The sequence below is a fragment of the Protomyctophum bolini genome, assembly GCF_963924005.1.
Source record: "Protomyctophum bolini genome assembly, chromosome: 1".
NCBI classification, from domain to species: domain Eukaryota; kingdom Metazoa; phylum Chordata; class Actinopteri; order Myctophiformes; family Myctophidae; genus Protomyctophum; species Protomyctophum bolini.
Genome location: NC_137862.1, coordinates 10,283,579 through 10,303,239, shown reverse-complemented (window position 1 = coordinate 10,303,239; position 19,661 = coordinate 10,283,579). Strand labels below are relative to the sequence as shown.

Below are 19,661 nucleotides of genomic sequence, written 5' to 3'. Positions count from 1 at the left end.
CCTGCAGATGCCCTCCTTATCAAGGCCGAGCACGGCATTGTGTATGCAAGCTGCAACAGCACAACTCCACCGAGCCACAACAAAAAAGACTTGCTTGAACTTCTGATGACATTCATAAATGTCAGCACTGGGGCATTAATAAGCACCTTCGATTAGCATGACTAGATGGTTGTAGCAGGCTGAGATGGTACTATAGCGTGACGCCTCAGGCAGACAGGGGGATCCCCTGGAGGGAGGATGGCGGTACCTCAGTGTCTCAGAGACGTGACGTCCGGTACCATTTCAAACATGCCAGTCAACAACAACACGGCTACAACTCCTCGTCCCTCATGAAAAGAGAGAGAGGCTTAAGTTGGAAGACTTGAATATTTGACAGCAGGAAATTATGGCCTCAAGCAAAAACATGATATCGTTGGAGTGAGCGATGCAGTCGACATTCAAAGTTTAAAATCATCAAACGTTGCGTCAAAGCTAGGGCCCGAGGCTTAAGAAGTCTCCCCTATCCCACTCTGTCCGATGGAATCCCCTTATTAAAAACGCAAATTAAACATTGAACACGAAACTTGTGTAACTTATTATTATTGGGAGGGAAGCAGTTCTACAATCAATTAACTTGAGTAACTCGTGAATGGGAGGGAAAGTGTGAATGGGAAATGGGAAAGAGTGTTGTAAGGGTAGAGCATTCCTGAGCCTAGGAGCTCGAACAGCGAAGGCCCGACAATCACCCTCAAGTTACAACCAGTACTTTTTCTTACGGACGTTTAGGAGAGCCTCGTCCAAGGACCTCAAGCCACACGGAAGCTCATAGGTCTGGACCTCATAGTTCTGGACCTCATAGGTCTGGACCTCAAGCCACACGGAGGCTCATAGGTCTGGACCTCAGGGAGGCTCACAGGTCTGGACCTCATAGGTCTGGACAGGTCACACAGAGGCTCACAGGCCTGCACATCATTACAAAACAAATATTTATATAATATAAATATATTTTTTTGGAGAAAAATAAATCATAGAAAATTATAAAATGTGTCAGTGATTTATTTGTACATTTTAAGTTGTGTCATATCTGCCATGTGTAATTTGTGATTACGAAGCCTTAAAGGAAAACAAAATGCAAATTGTATCTCGTCAATGTTCAATGCTAACAGATTAAATCAACAATAAAATTGTCAACTTAAATTTGTAATCGTTAACAGCCGTTAACTCATAGGGAGGCAATTAAAAACTCGGAGACGTAAATTTACAAGAATCTTAAAATCGATTCTAAAAACAGTGTATTTAGCCAGAGCTCACACTATAACTCGAGCACAAGGAGAAAGGGAGGAAGGGAACATAAAAGAGGAGAAAGGAAGGGAGGAAGGGAACATAAAAGAGGAGAAAGGAAGGGAGGAAGGGAACATAACGGAGCAGAGAGAGGGGCACTGGGACGACGAGGGGTTTATAGACTACCTTGAAAACCACTTGGCCCCTTGACCCGGTTGGGGACGAACATGGCCCACCAAAACAACAGTCACGTTGTTCAATTCTAGGAGCTTAACTTTCTAAGAACCTTCTAAGAAGAAACGTGTGTGTGTGTGTGTGTGTGTGTGTGTGCCCACACACACACATGGGCCCGTTACGTTCCAGAGCACAATGACAATAAACGGTCTCAAAGAACATCACTGACTGAAGCTCCTTTCAAACGGGCAGCGATTAACGAGCCTAGTAATTTATTTTCAATGAGACCGGCGTTTCTTTTTTCTGTACGCGCGGAGAAGTCGAGGGGCGACAACGGGCGACACTGACCAGACTTGGATTCTGGGTTTTTTTACGCTTGCGTTGTGGCGCCCCTCGCTGCCCGTTGGAAAGGACCTATGTGGTGGTGGTGGCCTGCCCCCCCCCCCCCAAATCCTCCCCAACACATTCTTACAGCTGGGAGGGATTATAAAAGTGGCCATAACCGACCCAACAGACAGCTCCACCGAGCCCGTCAGATTAGGCTAATTCTTCCAATTATTTTTCAGTAATAACCAAATCCATCCCGGACATGGCTTCGGTGTTCTCCTGTGCTTTTTTTCTCTCAATAGGCAACAATAGCTGGGGTCAAATTAATTTAATATGATGATTGATAAAGTTAAGCCTCCCATCCCATGAATAATTTACAGTAATGTAATTAACATTGCACGGTACAAAGCCAGGCGGCAGAGGGCCCGCTAAACCATTAGCATAAATGTTTAGCCTAATTTGTAGATGTCGCACCCTGCGCATTTAGAGGAAAGGAATGGATTGCAGACTGCACTGGGATTTCACAATCTGGCACACTCCGTGAATATGCTAGTACCAAACTACACCAACACCTTATGCTAGTACCAAACTACACCACCACCTTATGCTAGTACCAAACTACACTAACACCTCGGTCATGGCAGCCCCAGTTGTTGACATTAAGGGTTGCCCACCTGCCCCTGGCAGGTACATAAAACACGAAGGGTTGCCCACCTGCCCCTGGCAGGTACATAAAACACTAATGGTTGCCCACCTGCCCCTGGCAGGTAAATAAAACACTAAGGGTTGCCCACCTGCCCCTGGCAGGTACATAAAACACTAAGGGTTGGCCACCTGCCCCTAGCAGGTAAATAAAACACTAAGGGTTGCCCACCTGCCCCTGGCAGGTAAAGAAAACACTAAGGGTTGCTCCCCTGCCCCAAATACAATATAACACTTTCAGGTCCACAGTGATCATAAAAATAAAATGTCTAAACATCCTAACAAGGGGTCTGGGAAGGGAGTGCATTGCAACTTGCAAGGGGGGCTTTGATAACGTTAAACAGAGGTACACCCAGATAATTCATGTCATTCATTGCCGTATCGATACAGCAGCCACTCGATCGATTCACCTATCGTCCAGATTTTCGATGGATATATTGCCATATCGATTCGTTGAATGCTATTGGAATGTAAAATAAAAGCACTGTTTACCTAAAATGTGCTGTTTTCACTGTCACTACACATTAAAAATAAAATAACAAGTGTGAACCCATAAGTCATATTCATAGCTATGTACTCTATTTGCCGTAACATTGAGGTATGACATATTTTAACACACAGCCTCAGAAAAAAGTGTTGCATTGAATTCTACCTATAATTTTATAATGGACGATTTACTTTTCGGGCAAGTGGGCATGCCTTTTAATAATAATAATAAAACTTTATTTGTATAGCACCTTTCATGACATAAAATGCAGCTCAAAGTGCTTTACAGAGCAATGGAGAAAAAAAGAAAAGCAAGGCATAAACATAAAAAAACAAGAGCAGTAATACAATACAGTGAGGACATGAAATAACTTTTTTTAAATAATTTAAAAAATTAAAGATCAATTAAAAGCAAGTGTGGGTCTTGAGCTGTGCTTTAAAAATGTCTACAGAGGCTGCCTGTCGAAGGTACAGTGGGGGTTTGTTCCACGCCGTTGGCCCGTAGAAGCAAAAAGCTGCTTCCCCGTATTTTTTAGTTGCTATTTTTTTTGGCAAAGCGAGCAGGCCAGCAGTGGAAGACCTTAGGGGGGGGCGGTTTGGGACATATTTAGGCAGGCAATCTTTGCCCCGACGGGCTAGTACCTCAGAGACTGTTTGGTCTGAATGGTGGAGTTGGGCTGATATGGAGCCTCTCTTCACTGACATCATCCTCCAAACCAGTGTTGCTTTTGACAGCAAATGTTGATTTATTGTAGTCATAGCACTGCTGCACAATTATTGCTCAAAGGTGAATCTCGATTTTCCTCCACAAGAATTTAGATCACGATTCTCATTTTTTCCATGAAAATATGTATTGTCTTTAGTCTGTACTGTAATTTCCGGACTATAAGCCGCTACTCTTTCCCCATGCTTTGAACCCTGCAGCCTATACAACCATGCGGCTAATCTATGGATTTTTACAGCTAACGGCCACTAGGGGACCTTCTAAATCTATCTCTATGGCCGGTCCTTAGACTTACTGCTTGTAACGCAACGTTCCGCCAGAAGGAATCCAACTAGCAACAGCTTCTGGCATAATACTCGTCTGATAAGCTTTATTATTGATATCAAACCGGATCGCTGATTTCTATTTTTTCATTATTATTTTGGCTCGGCCTTTACTTTTTTAGCGATCCTAGACCGGGTTGCGCAACCTCGCTCCCGTCCGCATCCCATTATACAGGCTGACTAAAAAGCTGAATAACTCAAAATCTACGGAGCTCTCCGTGGTTTGGATAAAACGTGCATGGTTCGGAGGTCTTTTCTGATTATCCGGTGGTCTAGATGGAAACATCGGCGCTTTCTTGATGCTATTTATTTAGCATTAGGATGGACGCCCAAAACAGGATGTCGGTCCTGTGTGTGCAGCCTTTAAATCGCCTCGGCAGTCTGAGGTTGGCTGTACGTTGCAGCTTATAGTCCAGTGCTTGTATATGTACACATTAGTATTTTTCCCTAAATTTAGCTGGTGCGGTTTATAGTCAGGTGCGCTTTATAGTCCAGAAATGACGGTAGTTGCTGAACATTACTACATTCAAAATGTGTCACCTGGAGCCATAACTACTGTGGCTTTAAACAGACAACATCAAAGTGCTTAAAGACTTAAACCTCTGTTAAAGTCTCTCTTGTAGCAAAAACACAAGAGTAACTAAAATGAACTGGACTGCCAATTTAGTGCTGGACGATTCTCAACTTTAGGAATTGATATTGCGAAGGTGTCTGTATCTCGACCACAATCTCTTTTTGATTAATTGTGCAGCACTAAGCAGGGCTTAAAGCCAAAAAGAATCCCAAGACTGAAAATCTGCACTGATCTCATTAAATGACCCCTATGAAATCCTCAGGACTGAGAACATTAAGCCCTAGAGTCTTTTGAATAAAATTGCATTTAGTTTTAGTAAAACTAAAACAATGTGATTATCTCAAATAGCCTAATTGTGATTAGACGATTATATAAAAATGTGACAGGGCTAACCATGTGTACCATCAGCTGCTTTAATAAGAGATCCTGCAATATTTCTGTACAGACAACATTTATTATTAGACATTATTTTGGGTTTGTTTTTGTTGTTTTACACAGAACCAACCAAAGGTGGTGTAATACCATCCTTGTGTGTGTGTGTGTGTGTGTGTGTGTGTGTGTGTGTGTGTGTGTGTGTGTGTGTGTGTGTGTGAGAGAGAGAGAGAGAGGCAACATGTTGATGTTAGGCCGGTCACAATTATTACAGAATTGCCTAATCGCAATTATTTTTGCATAATCGTCAATCGTTTCCATGTTAACACAAAAACTGCAGTCATGACGAAACGTTCAGCCACTTAAAATCCAACTGTCAACTGCTTCTGGCGGAATGTTCCGTCATATAAGCTTTATTATTGATATCAAACGGGATTGCTTGTAGATCTTTTTTCACAAAAGTTTTTTACAAACAAAATATTAAAAATGGTGTGTCAGTGATTTCTTGGAGCGTAACATCCCAACGGTGAATGAGCTAGGGGTGTGTTCAATTAACCAATACGCCAATTATCGATAACAGTATCAATACAGAGGCTACCATATCGATATGGCAGGAAATGTTATGCGGTAAAAATAATTAATTAAAAAAATGTATATATATATATATATCCATGACATTTGCGATTATCTGTGTATTTTTGTTTGTAATATTTGTTAGCCAAAATACATTTTAATATTTTTAGTCCAACATCTCTCCCTCCCTCTCCCCTCTGTTGATTTCCTGATTTCCTTCCCGGAGTAAAGAAGAGATGTCCTTATTATAAGGTCAAGATAATAATAATAATAATAATACCTGGGACTTATATAGCGCTTTTCTAATACCCAAAGACGCTTGCCCAAAGATGTGACCACAGAGTTGCTTGTGTCCGTCCGGTACGCAAAAACAAGTTTATACGACTAGAGATAACAGCACAAAGTGGCTCACGCAGCCTCAAATAACTTTTGGATTTGGTGTAATAAAAACAATTAAATCCTCCACTTTTAAACTATTGCTCAACTACAAACAAGGCTGAGAAGAAACAGCCAGCAGCGAACTGCACTCCCTCGCGGCATCCGAGAACACCTAGAATTTGTGCCCCTTTAAAAATCCAGGTCAACGTTGTGGTCTCTCTCCATCATGTAGGTTGTTACTGATGTCAGTGAGCTCGTCAGTAAAAAGCGAAGCAGCCTCAGCAGCCTAAACCCAGACATGCAGGAGGTGATATAACCACAGCCTGGGGGAGATTTATGGCTGACATGTTCAGTCCATTACCATCTCATAAATTGGTCCTACAAGCTAGCGTTAAACAGCAGGGTCGAAGGTCTCCTCCTTTACACACAACATCATAACAAACCTCCTACGGCTAACCGGGAGCAGATCGTCAGCCTAGCATCGTCACGTAGCGAACCCTGAGCTGGGATTCATGGGACTTTATGTTATGTTTAGTAGTGATTAGTGAACGCTGAGCTGGGATTCATGGGAATTCATGTTTAGTGGCGATTAGTAGCAGTAATAACACATTGAGACTGCGTCTCTTTTACAAGTGGGAACTGGCCAAGAGGCAGAAATAAAATTACACTCGTCTTCAATACTACATCATAAATGTCACATTTTGGAACAGCAAATAAAACATCCATAATACACCAAAAACTACCTATAAAATAATAAACAAACAAATCACCAAAGTCCTAATCTTTTGGTAGCAGGGCAAAATACACAATATACAAAATCTAAACCGACATAATAAATATAGGCATGAACATGGGCTAGTAGTACAAATCCAAACATGTGCAGATGTTAGACTGTGCATCTAAGATGATCCTTTTGAAACTTCAAAGGGAACTTTCAAAGCCAATTTTAGTCTGGACTGTAGGTCGTTCCAAGACCAAGGGCCATTTTCTACCCCTCTCGAATTTGGAGGAAATGTAAGACGGCAGATCACCCAGAATGGCTTTATAAATGAAAAATAAATGCCAATGTTGCAGCCTGCGAGATGTGAACCAACCGACTGCAGCATACAACGTGCAGTGATGTGTTCTGAAAGGTGAGTTAGTTATGAATCTCAGTGCAGCATGGTACAGAGGATCCAATTTGGCCAAGGTGGTGGAGCAGGCAAACCTATAAATGGCATCACCATAATCCAATTGGGACAGAAAGAGACCAATGACCATTTTATTTGCGAGCTGAACAAGCAAAACAAGCCTTCAATCTGTAGAAGAAACCCAGAGTGAATCAATATGGAATTTGTATCCAACCACAAAACAAGGTATTTGTAGTCAGTCACCTCAAATCCACAATGCAACATTTTGTTTTCAGTGTTGCTATGTGCACAAATATTGGTAGCATTATAAATTGCCACTATTCCAAAAGCACCCTCAGGTAGGCTACATATTTAAACTATTTTCAGGTGGGTATAGATCTTGTTGAGTTGGTCATTTTGAAAGTAGCTCTCAAGTCAAAAAAGGGTGGGCACCCCTGGGCTAAACAATCTCATCAAATGGTGGTCCGTGGCACAAGATGGGGCCACAACGGTGAAAGAATGACCGATACAATGACCGATACCGATGTAGTCAAAGAAAGAACAACAATGACCAATATATTGGTGAGAGCCGACCGATGTACGAGTCCGTTCCTTCCTGTAAAACACACACATGGATTCCACAGATAACAATAATTAAACCCCAGCTCAGATTAAAGAGAAAATTACTTATTTGTGTTTGTTTCCGTTCGCACAGTTATGTTGTAAAATAGCCATAGGAATGTTGGCCTGGCCTCAGTGTTGGCTGTGTGTGCACACGTGCGTGCGTGCGTGCGTGTGTGCATGCAGTGTGTGCTGTGCTCTAAATAACTGCATGGTGTGCACTGTTCATCATTGATACGGCTCTGCAGCTTCCCACACCACACCACTAATGAAAAAAAACACATTCATATGAATTGGCTTAGTGGGAAATCTATCAGAGCACGGGGGGGGAGGGGGGCACGCAAACGTACACATAAGGAAATACACACACACACACACACACACACACCACTGGAGGGATGGTGGTAATAATTAAATGGATGCCAACATTAGTAAGTTTGCAACAAATTAAATCTATGCGTTTGAAAGTCAGCTCTGCCCATACATACCCCTGCAGCACATCTAGCAGATCTAGCAGAATTGAAAATAAAAGCGCCCGTGCTTTAGGGCACAGCCCCAACGATTTTTCCACAAAATGTAATTAAAACATATTGAATAAAGAAAACAAACATTGCTCTGCGGGCAGGTACACCCCAATGAGAGCATGATGATTAACAACAGTGTGTTTTTACACAGATCTCTACAGCGCGTTCCGATGAGTTGAGGCCAACATGGAATGTTTAATGGCTGCTGGGAGAGGACAGGAGGCTTGGCCCCCGCTTGCAGATTGCATTTACACTCTCTGTCCACTGGAAAATCCATCTCTACAGTCTCTGTCCAATGGAAAACCCATTAGTCTGCTTGCCAGCCCATAGAGCCCCATTGTGAACCCGGACATTTTGAGTTTTATGTTAGAAATGTTGAGTATGGGTCCCCAGCATTTAGAAACTGCCGGATGCTAACTTACATTATGTTGGGCAATTTTCATAATTAGCATACTACGCTGGGGTACCATTAACATCCAATATAAGGCAACATTTTTCTGAATTCTGAATCCATTGCAAGCATTAGTTTTGCATGAAAAACACTCATTCAGCTAAAAATGGCCATAGCCGTCATCACAAATATGATGAGGTCAGCCCAAGGAGTGACTTTTGTGCAAGACTAATGCTTGCAATGGATTCAGAATTATGAAAAAAACGTAGTTTGACCCGTCCCATGCTACTTAAAGCATAATGTAAATTTGAAAATTATTATATTATATTATATTATATTGGATGTTAATGGTACCCCAGCTTATAATGCCAATTGTTTTCTAAATTGGGGGAACGCATACTCAACATTTCTAACAAAAAGCCTTAAAATGCCCGGGTTCACATTCTGGCAAGTAGACTATATCTGAGGACTGAAGAGAAAGCGCCGTTTTGTCAACTTAATTTGAGACGATTAACGACGGCCCTTCTCTCTGTCTGCACTTCCAAATATGACGAGAAGTTCACAAAGTTCAACCATCGCTACGTTGCTTGGAGTGCAGCAAGTTGCAGTCAGTCAGCCAGTCTGCTTAGAGGCAGTCAGTCAGCCAGCCAGCCAGTCTGCTTAGAGGCAGTCATTCAGCCAGCCAGCCAGTCTGCTTAGAGGGAGGAAGTCAGTCAGTCAGTCAGCTTAGAGGGAGGGAGGGAGAGAAGCAGTCAGTCAGTCAGTCAGCTTAGAGGGAGGGAGGGAAGCAGTCAGTCAGTCAGTCATTCAGCTAGCCAGCCAGTCTGCTTAGACGCAGTTAGACACATCTCCGCCGTCAAGCGCTCGAGCAGGAATGTTGCGAATGTGTTTACAGTGTGAATTATGTCGGACAGCAGGCACACAATTAGATGACCGCATTGGAAATGAAGTTATTTTAATACACTTCATGCGTTTTGGGTTTTTTTAATGTTTTGCTTTATTGATAAACTGAGCTCTCGAGCGCTGTTCATGCAGCCTGGAGAGTGACAAACTGGAGTTTGAAACACATTGTTTTCAACGAGGACGGCACAAATATCAGCAATTTGAAGGCATGTGTGCCAACTGTTTTAAAGTATTGTACAGTGACAACTAAAGTCTCTGTAATGTTTATGTTGTACTATTACTAACAAAATCTAAAACAAAGGGATTTAAGATCATTAAAGCTGAGTCCAGTGCATTCTGCCATCTTTCGATCCATGACTTTGTCACTCTTCGCTATGCTCTTCGACACTAGAAGTCTATGTAGAAGAGCAACGGAGTTGTCCTAACTCTGTCTTACTCTATGGCTCTGGGCGGAACAAACCACTGCTGACTTAGAAAACACTAGAAATCACTCTGCTCTGAGCTTGTAGATCTGCTAATTTCACTAGTGCGGGACACGGGCAGGCAGGCACCCAGCCAGCCAGTTTCTATAGTGAGGCAGCTTGATGTACAAGTACACCCCTGGACATGACGCTAGTATGTTGCAGGGACTTAACCCCAAATACAACCCATGATGCTGTGTGCCGAACAGGGATGCAGGGATGCATTGGGTCCCATTTTTATAGTGTTTGGTATGACCCGGCCGGGGATCGAACCCTGACCTCCCAGACTCAGGACGGACACTCTAACCACAAGGCCACTGAGCTGGGCTATGATGGATAGACCAGCCTTATTCCACTGTTCAATCCAACAGCACTACGGATTGTGGCATGTTAGGAAAAATGGGAGGAAAATTATTAAAGTTCTCCTTTCACTGCATTTATGTTAGACCTGAGGCCGATTAAAATAAAGAAGGCTTCTAAATCCTAACAGATTTCTGGAAAACCTATGTTTCTATGTCAGTGGTGACCCCCATCTGAAAATATGGTGTAACAGGGACCTCCCAGAAGCTAATATTTCAGTTAAAAACGTTCACTCTGAAAGAATATATATTCAAAGATTTGAGACACATTTTCAAATAAAAAGAACTTCAATAGCTAAAGTATAACATAATGCTTAAAAAACACCATCCTGAATGGGTTAAAGGGATGTACTATTTAAAAATTATAAAGTTCTCATTTCACTGCATTTATGATTTAAAAAAAAAGGATTTAATATTCTCACACCAGCCGAGGCGAGGCACACCGTCAGCAGTTCACCGACCGCACGCCGTTCTCACAGGAAGCCGTTTATTTGAGCTTCCCTTGGAATAATTACAAAGTAGATGACCATGCAGTTGACGGAAATGGCATTCAGGCTGAGGGCCGTTTCTGTGCACTGTGCACATACCCAATGCTTGGAAAGGTGGCTCGCTTCCACACACACACACACACACACACACACACACACACACACAGCACATTAATTCCGTCCCCTGATGATGAATTCGCTCCAACCAGCTTGCCTGACGGACGGTACACTATCCTGCATCACAATCTCATGCATTTAGCTACGACTCGATTTAGGGAGGAGGGACTATGCAAGAATAATAAGCAGGCCACAACCTTGAGCTGCAAACAGTGTCTGATATCCATGTTCATTTTACAGGTCGAGTCAACCCGAACATCGGGAGAGGGATGAGCATGAATCAGTGCAACTCACCATTAGCCATCATAGACATGCATTGTAGTCCTGTAGTATATTATAATAACAGTAGCTTTAAGCTACCTCCACATTGCACCGATGGTCGGCTGTCGGCCAGCTGGCTGCTTTCTGCAATTTGCATGGGGGAAAATAATGTTTCTTTGGCAGACTGGTTTTGTGCAGATTTAAAAAAATTCTAGTCTGTTGCAATCTGGCAGTTTTAAGTAGTCTTTGACTAAGTTTGTTTGGTCTGAAGTCACCTTTATTTTTATACATTTAGTTCACAGAACTATCTAAACTTTGACTTTGATTGTCATACAAATAATTGTGATTAGCAATTAAAATTGCGTTTCATTTGCCTCTCTCTGAAATATATATCAAATGTGTTAGGGAAAAACCTTACTATTCAAATTATTCATATTACTCAATACTCAGCATTGACCTTGGTACGTACTACGTTTGGCTTACATGAGATCAGCAATTAGTTTCAGCCTCCAAAATAGAGACAGAAGCCTAAAAAGAGTCAATACAATTTCAGCAGGACTGCATTCTGTCTGCTTTTTGATTACTAATGAGCCTAATTAGTCCTTGCTCCTTCCCTTTGTTTACTTATTATTACTCGCTGTAAGTTTCCTTCAAACAAGGAACTGCTTCAAAGAAGAAAAGAAACCCCAGACACCACACAGAGGCACAGACAGGATGAAAGTAGATAGCCTTACATTACTGATATTAAAATAGGGCATATCAAAATATGGTTTCTACCACACTGAGGAAAGAATGCACACTCACCGAGAATGGACAGTAAAATTATGGCAAACTTATCATGTAAAACTCACTCCACATTTTAGGGTTACAATTTAACGACTTTTGTACTGACATGAAAACCACCAGCTTCCTCAGAAGACGGTCAAACAAATGAAACCTGTCATGAATCCTAGTCGGACAAATGACCAATATGGGCTCAAATTAGCCGTTCGCCAAGTCCCACCCAAGCACGTTCTTGGCCAATAGCACGTTAGCGACGGTTACTAGGTAACGCCAGGGCTCCACTGGGCGCGTCTGCGTCGCGTCAGCGTCACCGTCACAGAATGTTCCCTTTTTAATCAATGAAGGGTGGCTCCACTGCCCGCGTTGTGCGTGCGTGCGTGCGTCACCATTAAAATTGAACCGGTTCGTTTTTTGACGCACGCGTCGGAGACGCAACGCAGATGCGCCCAGTGGAGCCCAGGCGTAAGGATCCTGGTCACGCTTTCAATGCTGGTCAAAATGGTTGAGCAGTGCCAATAAATATATTTGCTGTAGCATGTGTGGACCTCAGAAAGAGGTTATGAGCAAACTAGTCCATTCCATGAATTATTTCGCTCCGTTGTGCAGTTTGATAAAAAAGCAGTTAATTAAGTCCTTGGCAGACATTGAGTTTTAATAGTAAATCTTAGAAATAAAAACAGGCTCTCATTGACTTCCAGTCTTCCATTGTAACGGGGAAACAGCTCTCAAAGTCACTCTTTAGCACATAAGCGAACACAACAAACTAAATGGTACTTATTCATAGGATCATTAATGGAACCAATTCTCATCTACGAATGCTGACTGATGCACTAATGAATAGTTAACTCGAGTTCTGTACACAACATCTAAATGCTGCACTGCTGGCAACGGTTAAGACATTCTGATGAGACAAGCTGATTTGATAATTACATGTAGGGTAATTAATGGGAATAGAATAAACATTAAAGGTGTAGGGAAATGGAAATAGTGGACATTATATTTTGAAGTTTCAGCTTGAAACGCTGTCTCTGAAGTTTCTGAACCAATCAGAGCGTCGCATCCCTCCAGGCTATGGGGTCTCAAAGTCTGTGACTTCCTTCACGTGAATTTTGTTTGTAAACTAAGTGACAGGGAGACATGGGGAAAAGCCAGCGGATTATTTCTAACCTATACACAACCTATATACATATGTTAGCGTGATGTTTAAGTTTAAAACAAGTAATACACTGTCTGGATGTCATCTTGAATGAGATTAAAAACAGTAGTTCTTTAATCAAAACCAGCTGTGGAGGAGGTCAAATGAAGCATGGGAATCAAACTGGTGAGCTTCATTTTTAGTGGCTTTTATTGATGTGTATCTCTACACGTCATCAAGCAGCACATTTTCGTTTTTTAGGAAGTAATTTAAAAAAGAAAATTATGGACTTTTGATATAAAAACCCACAACAATGAGAATTTGCCCATTCTTTTGGCATCCATTGTTAGGTATGCCCATATGATGACCACGTTATGGTCTAAAAGTGTGAAAAACTTATTTTTCATTTCACTACGCCTTTAACTCAATGTCTGCCAACGACCTAATTTACCTCTTTTTTAGCAACTCCCACAGCGCCAACGACGTCTTTGTCGTCTTTTTCAGACGGGTATAACATTGGACCAAAAAAAAAAAAAATTAAATTAAATAAAAAAATGTATAGAGACTGGCGCTTAGGGACTTTTTGGCACTTCTTAAAAGCGATGAATGAGTTAATAAACATTTCAAGGGACCCGATAGTGGAGTCGAGTGGAACTAAATGGTAAATGGTGCATTTATATAGGGCCTTTATCCAAGGCACTTTACATAGATTGTGCAATACATTCACCCATTCACCCATTCACACACACATTCATACACCGATGGCGGCAGAAACCATGCAAGGCACCAACCAGCACATCAGGAGCAATTAGGGGTTCAGTGCCTTGCTCAAGGACACTTCCACACTAACTCTGGGGGAGCCCGGGTTTGAACCGAGAACCTTGCAGTTACCATCCAGCCACTCTACCCCTGAGCCACCACCGCCCCGGTGGTGGTGGAACTCCATTCCATTTAGACCCGAGGCCGATTTGAAAACAAAATACTCTTCTAAATCCTAAAGGTTTTCAGAAAAACCTGTTTCTATGTCAGTGGTGCTCACCCGTCAAGGACTATAGGAAAGATTTTAGTTAAAAACGTTTGCTCTGAAAGAATATATATTCAAAGATTTGCACCACATTTTCACGAGCTTGTAGATCTTCTATTTCAATAGCTAAAGTATAGTCATAGGCCCTCATTTATCAACCGTGCGTAGACCAAAATATGGGTGCACGCCGAAATTGCCGACATTTTTGACATTTACCATTTCCGCCAACGCTTGAAATTGAACGTGACAACGTGCAAAATCCACGGTTGCTCCTCAGCTGGCGTACGCATTTTTTTTCTGTCTTACACAAGCGGAGCAGCCTTGTCTGAACTGCTGACACTGTCACAGGCATCAAAACATATGTTTTCACTCCTAAAATGTTAATATAAAACGGTATGTGTATGTAAAAAACAAAAGAGAGATTTCCAACTTTACAAGTAATTAAAATCGCGCAATTAAAAACAATATAACATGTTTACAATGTATTAGTTTGTGCTTAATAAAACACTTGTTATGCGAGCGCACTTGTGAGATGATTTTGGAGCGCATGCGGACGCGGTGATGCGGCATATGCGATTATGATATTATTATTTTTTTAAAGGCATGAATGGACTGCACGCCTTTATTTCCAAGTGACAATGACAAGCATACAATACAGCTTGCCTATTTGTAGTAAGTACTAGCAGGCTATAGGCGTAAGGGGCTTAATCATTCACCATTTATAAGTGCTTAGACAGTTTTGACAGTTCAGATAAAAGCGAGATCATTTTCGGGGGTCGGGAGGACGGGACCGCGGCGTGCGTCGCCAACACATACCAGCGCAAGCGGCAAGCCTTCATCCATATGTTTATGATTCGTTCATCAATGATCAAATCACTACATAAACGTTGATTGTGAGCTGCCTTGACGACATGATAGCCTATCTCTCATGCAGGCATGTCACCCACAGGACTTTAATATCACAGCAGTGCGCAGTATCACGCCTTCGCCGTGCACTGCGCACGAATGGGTAAAATTAATATAGGCCAGCCTACAAACTAATTCCATTCATGGCGATGCGATGTCGATGTGTCATGTATATGCGTGCATGCGTGGACATGACAGCAAAGCAAGCGAGGTGAGAGGAAAACAGACAGGGTAGGCCTACAACTTTATTTAATTCATGCAGGTGTTCGTTCTTTATTTAACAAGACACCAGTGGGCTTGCAAGTTGCGTGTGCTTCTGCGTGTGTGTGTGTGTGTGTGTGTGTGTGTGTGTGTGTGTGTGTGTGAGAGAGGTGCGTGAGGCGGGCAAGGCACGGGAGAAACCTTTTTTCCATGGTTTCCATGGTTCCCACAGGTCGTAAACATGTGTTCAGTCGCAAAAACGAGGGCGAGGCTTGATTTCATAGGGCGTGCCAGATAGATTTCAGCCGTCACATTTATTAACGTCAGAACGAAATTATGGAAGGATCAGCTGTTTGCGATCACTTTATAAATGCCGTGGCGACGTGGGTGTACTACGAAACCTGCACTCGAATCTGTGGCAGATTTTACACTCGATTGATAAATGAGGGCCATAATGCTTAAAATAGCAAAAGGGGTTCCCATCCTGAATGGGTTAAGCATACCGTAGGCAACCTAACAATTTCACCACGATGAAAACACCCAACTACGGCAGCCAGTCAAAGTACTAATAAATATAAACAACTAGGTTCCTTTCCATCAATAATAGGCAAACAAAACAAACCTAGCTGAGAATGCTTGATGAAGTCATCTTTCATTAGTAGTGGTAACTTTATTTTGTCCCTGCTGCAAGCGCAAATCTCCACATCTCGTCAAACCAGTTGATATACCACAGCAAACTGGATCTGGATCCTCGTTATATACCAATTAATTAGTCTAAGATAACGGGCTTGTCCATCAGGCAGCTTTAACCCATTTAGGACTGAGGCTGATTCTAAAAAAATCTCTTCTAAATCCTAAAAGTTTTCTGAAAATGTTTCTATGTCAGTGGCGCTCAACCTTTTTCATGCCAAGGACCCCCAGAATTGTCTTTATTTGGCTGCGGACCCCCATCTGAAAATATGTAGTTCCAGGGTCTCCCCAGAAGCAAAGATTTGAGTTAAATGCGTTCGCTCTAAAATAATATATATTCTTTTTCAAAAACAGGAAATCTACAAGCTCACAGCGCTGCACTCGGTGTGCTTGTAGATCTGCTATTTGTCAATAGCTAAAGTATAAAATAATGCTTAAAACACCAAAAGGGCTTCCCGTCCAGAATGTGTTAATAACACAACTATGAAGACATGCCACCAGCTGTATGCAGTTAATTAACTAGCCAAGCCAGAGTTCTACATCCACCTACTTACTAATTGCTGACAATCTCAGCCGATACGGTTTTCAACAACACAGGCCACAAATACAACATTATTCCCTCTATTGGGGTGTGTGTGTGTGTGTGTGTGTGTGTGTGTGTGTGTGTGTGTGTGTGTGTGCTCCACATAAACGAACTCACTTGTTGCGCAGCACCTGCCAGGCCGCCTCGATGTCAGCGTACAGGTTCTTCTCGGAGGGCTTCCCGCTGCTCACGCCGTAGCCAGAGTAGTCGTAGGAGAAGACGTTGCAGTTGATCCTGGAGCCCAGGCCGATGTAGAAGCTGCACATCTGGCCCAGGTCCACCGCGTTGCCGTGGGAGAACAGCAGCGTGTAGCGGCTGGTGGGCGCGCAGCGCACGAACATGCAGCCCACGCGGTTCCCCCGGCTGCTGCGCGTGGTGAACACCTGGAAAAAATGTAAACAAACGTATGCCCAGTCACTCACCATGTTGCACCTACTTCGGCCATCCATGCTTAGTAAAAGCATGGGTGGCCCTGAACATTCTTAATTTCGAATAAAGGAAAACAGAGGTCATGGTGTTCAGACCCAGCACTGCCTGTGACACCTCTCTGGATTTGGGCCCCCTGCAACCGTTTTTAAAACCGGTGGTCACAAACCTTGGTGTCAAATTGGACAGCGATTTTAAGTTTGACAAACCGATCAATTCTGTGGTAAAATCCAGTTTTTAATCAGTTTAGGCTTTTAGTGAAAGTCAAGTCTGCTGTAACTTTTAATGATTTTGAACGTCTCATACATGCTTTTATTTCAACCCGACTTGACTACTGTAATGCACTGTATTGTATGTTGGTGTTACCCAAACCTGTCTGTCACGACTACAGTTAGTCCAAAACGCGGCCGCTCGCCTCTTAACAGGATCACATCTCCCCGATCCTTGCCTCCCTACACTGGCTTCCTGTGGATCCAGTTTAAGATCTTAATGTTTGCTTTTAAGTCTGTAAATGGGTTGGCACCAGTCTATATTTCGGAACTTGTAGCTCCCAAAGTATCGACAAGGGCCCTGAGGTCGACTGACCAGTCACTTCTCAAGATCCCTAAATCAAAGCTGAAATCCCTGGGGTCATTTTCTGTTGTAGCACCCACACTGTGGAATGAACTTCGACCTCATGTCAGAGCTTCTCAATCCTTGTCTGTGTTTAAATCACGTCTGAAAACTCACTTGTACTCCTTGGTATTTGAACATACTGATTAAGAGTTGCTGCTTCCACTGCATTGTGTCCTTATGTTGCCCTGTTTATGTACTGTTGTTGTTGCTTTTTTTCTTGATATTCTAGTATTTCTTTGTGTACACTGTACAGCACTTTGTTTCAACCTTGTATAAAAATTTGCTTTATAAATAAAGTGGATTGGATTGGATTGGAATTAAGACATTTTCAATTAAACGTAACAGTTAACAATGAATTCAAAATTCTGCGGTTCAATCATTGGGCGGTTTTCTGTGAATGTAATGCTGTCTAACTACTTCACTAACTACTAATGTAATGTACCTGTCTAACTGCTTCACAAAGATGGGTGTCTTTTGTGAAGTAGTTAGACAGGTACATGACCTGTCTAACTACATCACAAAAGACACCCATGTACCTGTCTAACTACATCACAAAAGACACCCATGTACCTGTCTAACTGCTTCACAAAGACACCCATGTACCTGTCTAACTGACACCCATGTACATGTCTCACTGCTTCACAAAGAGACCCATGTACCTGTCTAACTGACACCCATGTACATGTCTCACTGCTTCACAAAGAGACCCATGTACCTGTCTAACTGACACCCATGTACCTGTCTAACTACTTCACAAAGACACCCATGTACCTGTCTCACTACTTCACAAAGATACCCATGTACCTGTCTAACTACTTCCTACGCCGTCCAAAAAACACAAACACCAGAGGAAACAATTTGGCTCAAATGTGTTCTTCTCCTCCCATGACGGTAAATGTGTAACGCCCTACCAACAGTCATAAAGGAATGTGAATCCCACATTGGCCCCTGTAAAAAGTCAAAGCCTAAACCCTGCATTAGTTAATTTACAAGAAGTCTACACAATTAGAGAATGTAGAATACATTTGATTTGCCCGTTTGTCTCTCCTAATGGTACCAACATCAATACAACATGGAACTGTCAACAAAATCGTATCCAACGACAACTAGATATTACAAGGTTTTGTCTCAAGAGGCTAAATCAATCAATAAGTTACGAATCTATCAATAATATTCACCTCCACGGCGTCCAGCTCCCGCTGCGAGTACTGCCAGTCGGCCCTCTCGGTGAGGTGCAGGCTGGCGGCCCCCTGGGGGTCCGTGTGGACGGAGTAGGTGGGCTCCGGGGGCAGGAAGGCCAGCTTGGCCGCGATGCGGCCCGGGCAGGGCGGGCAGCAGAACAGCCAGCACAGCTCGCCCAGGGAGAAGCCGTTCATCCTGGGTGGGCCTGCTTCGGGCATGGATGGGGCTCAGCCGGGGGCTCGGAGTTACACCTCTCCGATAGATTTAAGATGCTTTCAACTTGTAACAGAAGCCAAACACATAAAATAAAATAAAAATTAATAGATAAATGTCTTGTATTTAGAGCCCGTGGCTCCTCGGGAGGTTGGGGCGCGATCGAGCTGACAGCAGGCAGGTGTCTCTCGCGGGTCTGTAGCAGCTAGTAGCACCGGTCCATAGAGTTATACTATATCTAAGCTATTAGCAGCTGACAGGCTACTAGTAGCACTGGTCCATAGAGTTATACTTTACTAGCTATAGCAGCTAACAGGCTACTAGTAGCAATGGTCCATAGAGTATAATACATCTAGCTGTTAGCAGCTAGGCTAACTTGGCTACTATAGCAGCATCTACTAAATAATGTGGGACGTTTTCTCCCCACAATAAACGCGCGACGTTCAACTTCACGAGGATATTGACGAGGAACGACTGAACAGAAGGACACAGAGCTGGGTGAGACTCCTCGGCTTGTTGGGAGCATTTCTTCTCGCTATACTAATAATAATAATGTTGATGTGATGATGTGAGCAGCCATGTTTCACCAATATAGGATGTCCGGTGAGGGCCGGACATCCTGTTGAGATTTTCTTTTCTTTTTTTAATTGAGAAATATATCACAAACAATTCAGGTAGAAAAACACAGCACAAACAACAAGAACAGAAATTAAACTAAAACAGGACAAATAAAAAATAAAAAAAGTTCTTTACTACTGTAGGGCAAATGACACGAG

General features: G+C 42.7%; 1 protein-coding gene across 1 annotated transcript in view; it reads right to left on the bottom strand.

The window, feature by feature from the left end:
* The window catches only part of abhd17c (abhydrolase domain containing 17C, depalmitoylase), a gene marked incomplete at its 3' end in the record, with an annotated part of 43,238 nt that extends 23,797 nt beyond the window's left edge, over positions 1 to 19,441 (bottom strand). The window contains exons 1-2 of the mRNA XM_080762880.1: positions 18,669 to 19,441; positions 16,567 to 16,832 (exon numbers count right to left, since the gene is read on the bottom strand). Of these exons, the coding sequence (XP_080619006.1) occupies positions 16,567 to 16,832; positions 18,669 to 18,890 (488 nt within the window). The 5' untranslated portion in view covers positions 18,891 to 19,441. The remainder of the gene's footprint in view (positions 1 to 16,566; positions 16,833 to 18,668) is intronic.
* Between the last annotated feature and the right edge of the window lie 220 nt (positions 19,442 to 19,661).